At 46.2% G+C, this 7,339-nt stretch overlaps 1 protein-coding gene across 7 annotated transcripts in view; it reads left to right on the plus strand.

Moving 5' to 3' along the window:
- CLIP2 (CAP-Gly domain containing linker protein 2) overlaps positions 1-7,339 on the plus strand; it is a 101,706-nt gene that overhangs the window by 84,849 nt on the left and 9,518 nt on the right. For all 7 annotated transcript variants that reach the window (XM_017742998.1, XM_017743003.1, XM_017742999.1 and 4 more), the window contains 5 exons: positions 1,073-1,130; positions 2,500-2,583; positions 2,991-3,147; positions 3,644-3,803; positions 4,695-4,880. In XM_017742998.1, coding sequence (XP_017598487.1) covers positions 1,073-1,130; positions 2,500-2,583; positions 2,991-3,147; positions 3,644-3,803; positions 4,695-4,880 — 645 coding nt within the window. The remainder of the gene's footprint in view (positions 1-1,072; positions 1,131-2,499; positions 2,584-2,990; positions 3,148-3,643; positions 3,804-4,694; positions 4,881-7,339) is intronic.

The raw sequence follows: 7,339 nt of genomic DNA on the forward strand, positions 1-7,339 counted from the left end.
CAACTATGTGTCAATTAAAACCAGGAGAATATGGGAAGAAATGCATGGTTGAAAGCCTTCGAGTATCATGGGGCAAGTTCTATCTTAAATTGTCTTAGTTAATTTAAAGTGACTGTGGTATTCACTGTCCAAGTATTTTAAACAAGCAAAGGTGTCTTGTGACAGTCTTTCCTAGACCTTCAAGTGAGAACCACAACTGTGCTTCCCTGGAGTAGTCAAATAGTTTTTTCCATACCAAAAGTATGTCAGGAAACATATTTCTCCTCTGGGGGTGGTCGTGCTTCTGTTTGACTCGTCCCACAGCCCAGACTTTAGGGAACTGACCTTGGGGCTCTTGGCTGTGGTGGCCACAGCAGCTGCTGGGTCTGGTGCTGAGGTTCCAACAAAGGCTGCTGGATGGGAAGAGGCATGAAGGGCTCAGTTGTAGCCTCTGCACGGAAAGCTTGGCATTGAAAGCTCTGCAGTCTCTGGCTTTTCGTTGCAATATAGAAAAGAGGGTGGGGGGAAAAAAGCAGAATCCCCTGTATGGACCTGGCATTTGCCTGTTATTATTTTTATGAATGCATTAGTTCTCTAATAAATTATTATTTTATCAAGGTTTTTATAACTTTGGGCACAGCTAGCTTCCACAGAAGTTGAGGAACTTGTTGACTGGTAGGTCTCAAGTTGCATGCTGGAGAGCATTTGCAGTTGGATATTTGCTGTGATTGACCAGAGATGCCTGGTCCGAGGGACAGCAGCTCTTCCGTCCCTCTGCACAAATTCTGAATGTGCAGAGCTGGAATCAGAACTTGTGGGGAAAAACCTGAGCTCTGTTCCCTCCTGGGTGAATCCTGCTGTTGTGCTCAACTGCAGGTTGTGTGTGGGCACTCTGGTCAGCCTCAGTAGTACCCAGCGGGACAAGTGGCTCCTCAAAAAAGCCTTTATTTCCCTCTTGGGAAGGATGTAAAACATCCTAACTTGGACACTGGATACTTTTTGCTTTGGATGGGGTTTTGTGGTTGTTAACTTTGCTTTGAATCTTTGGGTAAAGGATTGGTTTATTATTTATCATATTCTACATTTATTCCAGATGATTGAGACTAATGATATTTCAGAAGAGAAGATAAAGATGAAGCAGACTATGGAAGGTATGAAGCTCCTATTTTTACTTGGAACACCCTGTTCTAGTGACTTGTATGCTTTCTCTTCCTCTAACTTTCTGCTCTTGCAGGGATGGCTGCATGGAAGGGGTTTAGGAAGTCGTTTCATCTGTCAAAATTTGCTGGATGACATTTGTTGTCTGGCTTTGTTTTTTCCCTCTAATCAAGCTGAGCATATGCAGGGATGGATGTTTTTACCTGTATTAGACATTCTCCAAACAGATGGTGCAGGTTGCAGACAGACCTGTGGAAATTGATGCATTTCCATTCCATCACTGATTTTTACAGCAGGTAAAATTCAGACATTAAATGTTATTTGTTCACAGGAGAGGAGTGATAATGGTAGATATTAATGTGACTGACTTCAAATAATGATAGTTACTTTTTATTAAGTTTACTATAAATTAAATCCATCCTTTTAACAAAAGGTGAAACTTATGCACTCAGAAAACTTTGTACAAAGTGTATTTCAGCTTGAACTACACTCAGCCCCTTCATAGAGGGTGAGCTGTAACACTGAGTCTGAGCAATAGCAGAGCTGGATTCAGAGGTGTTTTGTCCTATTTCTGTTGCCCTCAGTGCAAGCCAGGCATTGTCCATAAGCCTCATCTGTCTTTGCAGGTATGGGATTATGTAGAACACATTCTTATTATATCCCATCCCTGGAAGTGTCCAAGGCCAGGCTGGGCAGGGCTTGGAGCAGCCTGGTCTAGTGGAAGGTGTCCCTGCCCAAAGCAGGGTGGGTGGAACAAGATGATCTTTAAGTTCCTTTCCAAACCAAACTACTCTATGTTCCAACACCAAATTGTTTGCTGACTGACAGGTAATTCCTGGCTAGTGACAGTAGAGCTTAACTAGATCCAGCAGCCACTGCTCTGAATGGCCACTCAGTCTGTGTGTACATTGTTTCCACACTGAATAAACCCCAGAAAGATGTGCTGAAAACAACCAGGTCAGATCTGAGCCACAAAAGCATCAGACTTCAGATCTATAGCTCTGAGCATGGAAATACATCAGTTCCAGAAAACATGTTTTTGAAGCAGTCTCTGTCTTCCACTGTAGGAGGTGATGCAAAGAAATGTGCTAAAAGCTCCTTTTGGTTTTTTTAAAATGTTTTATTCCCTTTTCCCCCTCCTCCTTTGTGGTTGCTTTCTTAACCCTGTCTGATTCAACTTCCCAGTGTGTATCCCACCTCCAAGTGTGGTGAAATGCAGTATCTCCAGCTGCTTCTCTGCCAACAGGAGTGTACCACCGTGGTGCCTGGTGCACCCTGACCCACGCTGTGCACCTGACACCTTCCCAATTTGCACAAAGCATTTTCCAACCCTCTAATCTTTGTCTTTTCATTCCCTCACAGACCTCCAAGACAAGCTGAGTAAAAGAGACAAAGAGGTGTCATCCCTGGTGACCCAGACTGAAACTCTAAGGGCCCAAGTAAGTGGTAAGTTTCCCTAATCCAGTGTTGGTGGGAATGAAATGTTTCCCTGCTTGTCCTATGCACTGGTGTTGAACAAGAGCCCAGAGCTGAAATAGGCTGATGTAAAACATGATGCTGCTATTTTTTTAATAGATATTGCTGATAAAAATTAATTCAGGAATTGAACACAAACTGCAGAAGACATTTGTGTCCTGTGAGGGAGGGTTTGGGCTTGTTTATGTGTTAAGCTAATGAGGCAGAAGTCAGTGGAGCTGGGTGTGTTGTTTCCAAGATCTCCCCTTAACTACAGCCAGACCAAGAACTAATTAGGTCTGTGCTTTTAGGAGTAGGGATTGGGAAAAGGCAAAAAGCAGGAATATAAGTAAAGGACTAAGTGAACTTTCTTCCCCTGAATCCTCTGCTTCTCATAGCTTTGGAAAATAAATGCAAAACAGCAGAAAAGAAGGCTGATTCGGTGTTCAAAGAAAAGAAGAGGTTGGAAGGGGAACTGGAAGCCTTGACCAAGAAAACACATGATGCCTCAGGGCAACTGGTCCTGATTAGCCAGGAGCTGCTCAAGAAGGAAAGGTCGGTGTGCAGGTCTGGAGGACAGAGCTGGAGACACAGGGGCTCTTTGTATATTCGTGTTCCTTCTGGGTGCTGTAATCAACCACCAGAAGAAATGTAGAGTTGCATTGTTGAAATCCAGCCCACAGCTTTCCCGTTCTTTAGAGACGCTGCTGTGTGAGTTTGGTTAGAATTACAGGCTGTGAATTCTCAAAATGCACTGTCCTTTCGCTGCTTGCCAGGAGCAGCAAGACAGCTCAGTACCCGTGTAGATGCTGAATGAAGTAATCTACAAGCCAGCCAAGCTGGCTGCTGCCCTGCTCCCAAGCAGTGCCTTGTGCAGGTCGCAATCTCAGAGCTGGCAAAGTGCAACAAGGAAAGAGTCGTGGGAGTTGGGTCAGATTTGCTCGCTGGCCTTTCTTTGGATCTGTAGCAAAGGTGGGAGGGAGCACAGCAGGACTCCAGTGGTGGTGTGGGCTCTGGGAACTTCTTCATCTCTTCCTGCTGCTGCTTCCAGGAGCCTGAACGAGCTGAGAGCGCTGTTACTGGAGGCAAACCGGCACTCGCCGGGGCCGGAGCGGGACCTCAGCCGGGAAGTGCACAAAGCTGAGTGGCGGCTGAAGGAACAGAAGCTCAAAGATGACATCAAGGGGCTTCGAGAGAAGCTGGTTGTGCTGGTGAGGGCACTAAAACCCCTCCTGGGCATGGCCTGGAGGCTGCAGGGCTCTATACTGCTGAGGAGGGGGGGAGGGTCTGAGCCCTTCACTCTTGCTCCAGGTCTTTGTGTTTTCTTTTGTGCTGCTGAACATCTGATGGGAAGTCTCTTGACAACGACTGAGCTGTGGCCTGGCTAAGCAGCATCTCATTAAGCAGCAAAGATGTCCATGTGTCATATAATCACAGAATGTCCCGAGTTGGAAGGGCCACAAGGATCATCAAGTCCAACTCCTGGCCCTGCACAGGACACCCAACAATCCCTGTGCTTGGCAGCGTTGTCCAAACGCTCCTGGAGCTCTGGCAGCCTTGGGGCCGTGCCCATTCCCTGGGGAGCCTGGGCAGTGCCCAGCACCCTCTGGAGGAAGAACCTTTTCCTGATACCCAACCTGAACTTCCCCTGACACAGCTCCAGCCATTCCCTAGGTCCTGTCCCCGGTCACAGAGAGCAGAGATTGCTATGTGCCTCTCTGCTTTCCGTCGAGAGGAAGTTGTAGACTGCTATGTCCTTCTCCAGTGTTTTTCTGTTCCCACAGGTTTTAGATCCATGGATAAATAGGGTTACAATTTATGGGAGAAACTGAAAGTCGTTCAGCTACCCCCCCCGCGTTTTACACACACTCTGATCCAAGAATAAGCAGTGTCCTCTAATTCCCATGTACTTCTGCGTCCTCCAGTGGTTGAAATGTGAATAATTGATTTGAACTGCTGGGAACAAACTGGTCCCTTGATGCAAGCTGTGCTCTGCCCCATCTGCTGATGTAGTTCTAGGAGTTATGTGGATTTCTACCTTGAGTTTCTGCAGCTATTGGTTTTGATGTAAAATGCTCCTATTTTCCCTTTGCTGTCTTAAGGACAAGGAGAAGTCAGTAACAGACCAGCGGCGATACTCCCTGATCGACCCCTCTTCGGAGTCGGAAGTGATCCGGCTGCAGCACCGGCTCGTCAGCACGGAGGATGTGCTGCGCAACGCGCTGGAGCAGGGACACCAGATGGAGAAGCTTATGGAAGCAATGAGACTCTCCTCTGAGAAAACACAGGTAGAACATCAGCAAACAGGGTTGCTCAGCCCTCATCAATCCCCCGGAATCTTGCCCTATGTTCAGGGAGTGATACCATCAACTGGGTCCTCTCTTTGGGTGCAACCTGACAAGGCCTTGTTCTGTCAGATGTAGCCTAATGCTATAAAATCCCTGCTAGTTGGTAATCACAGATCCCTTTGTGCTCCAGAGAATGGTTGCTAGACATGGGGTTTTGGGGAAGTTGCACTGTGAGTAACTGTTCTTTATGTGTACAGTATTGTCTGGCTGCATGTGTCCATAACATGGAAGTTGAGATTTTTCTGACATCCCTCTTCTTTGAGAGGTTTATCTGTGCAGTCCCTAAGAAGGAACTTTGCAGGTGACTCTGGGAAAATGTTTTCCATTTCTCTTACGAGCTCTCTTACCACCTTGGTGTCTGATGTGAGTTTGCTGATGGACTGTGAATGTTCCCACTCCAGTTTCTGTCTTCTCTCCCCAACTTCCTCTGATGTCCCTTTGTTTATTTTGACTAAAGAAAAGCTGTTTCTGTTGCCTTACATCCTTCTTTATGAAACTGAAGGGTGGAAATAGCTTGACTCTCAACATTTGGCTTTTCCATCTCGTACCTGTGGAGTCTCAGCCCTGACTGATTCCTCCTGCAGAGTGACCTGCCCCTTCTGCCAAGCTTTGTGCTTCATGTCCTTGTTCTGCTGTATTTTCTCTTGAGTCTGCAAATAGGCCGTGGCTTTTGGAGCTCAGATGCACCATTATTTCTCTTATACTTGCTCATTTAAATTCTCAGCTGAAAAATGTCTTTCTCTTGCAGTAATGAATTACAACTGGCATACAAGCAGACACCTTAGGGTAGTACAGAACAAGCCACTAGACACAGAATGGGCAGAGAGCTTTTTTTCACTAATGCAGGTGCAGATATGCTGTGTTAGGTAATCTGGGGGGTTTCAAGCCTTCTCCTCCCATGACAGTCTCTGTTGGATACACCAAACACTGTTTGCATTGCAGTGGTACAGGCAGGGAGGTGGTCAGGAGGAGGGTGCAAGGTAAAAAACTGCAACTCTGAAAAATCTGCTGGCTCACTGAACATCTGTGTGTTGCAGACAAGTCTCTATATCCTGCAGTGCAGCATCTGCCAGCAGCAGGCAGGACAGCTGGAGTCAGGATGACATGTTTGTGGCAGTCCAGGATGTACCATAATCCCGTCAGTACCTCCAGAGTGACTTCTGCTGCAATTGCTATGTGTCAAATGCAAATGCATCATGACAGCCTCATCTCTTGGCAGCTACAGGGAAAGTTATTCTCTACTGGCTTTAATACACAGTCTCTTGAGAAAGGGAAATCTTCCCTTTTGCATTCCCATCTCCAAAAGCTGTGCAGGTGGTAATTATTTCTTCCCCAGTTCTAGCAAATGACTAATCTTACCTGAAGGGAGTTGGAACTGACCTTATGAGGTCAGCTAAGATAAGTTTGATACATTCACGCTTAAGAAAATGTAGAGATATGACAGAATAGCATTATGTCTTCACCTACAATCCAAGGTGCAAAGAAGCAGAGGATTACTGTGGAAAGCCAGGTGTGCTGGTTTGGCCAAATTTAGAAATATATCCTCTGACAGAAGGCAAGTTACAACCAGCCCTCCCCCACCACGTTGGGGAAAAATTGAATTTTCCTCAGAGGAAAGTGAAAGAGATAAAAACGATTTATTTAACAAACATACAGGAAAAGAATAATAATGCTAAATAATAAAACCTCACACTGTGGAGAGAAAAACCTGGGAAAATTTCAGAGTCCTTCCGTAGTCTCTCCCCCTCCTTGGAGCTGGGAAGGGGTGGTGGGCCCCCGTCCAGGGCCAAGGCCTCAGTGGAAATTCCTCCCGATGTATTCTGATGTTGAAACAGCCCAGCAGAGAAAAAGGGAAAAAAACGAAGTCCCAGGAAAACAAAAGTTCAACTCTCCGGAGGAAAAGGAGCTGAAAAACTGGCCAAAAGGTGGCTGGAAAGCAAGCAGGCTGCTTCCCCACCCTCGCTCTGCAGAAGCAGACAGGTTTTATCTCTGTGTCCTCGGAGCATGAAAACAAACTGCTTTTAAAAAGTACACTTTTCTCTCTCCCTTCTCAGGCTCAGTTTAAAGGCATAGAAAGGCACAACATTAATTTCTGGGCATGGGGCAGCGATAGGGGATACAATGTCATAAAGTCACCCCAAGATATTCCACCCCTTATCCCATATCATTGGCTCAATGCCCAAACGAATATATTGTAATTTTACACACACACATCAATATATACATATATACAGCTACGTACAAACAGTGACCCTCAGCAAGCAGGGGTACACAGGCATTCCACATCACAGGTGGTTTTCACCCAACAATCAGATCTCCCTGTGGTACACAGCGTGTTGTTCCATCTTTCTGCATTACCCACCACGTGCAACCAGGTCCCTGAGCAAAGACAACCCCAC

This window comes from Corvus brachyrhynchos, unplaced genomic scaffold (assembly GCF_000691975.1).
Source record: "Corvus brachyrhynchos isolate BGI_N302 unplaced genomic scaffold, ASM69197v1 scaffold99, whole genome shotgun sequence".
Classification (NCBI taxonomy): Eukaryota; Metazoa; Chordata; class Aves; order Passeriformes; family Corvidae; genus Corvus; species Corvus brachyrhynchos.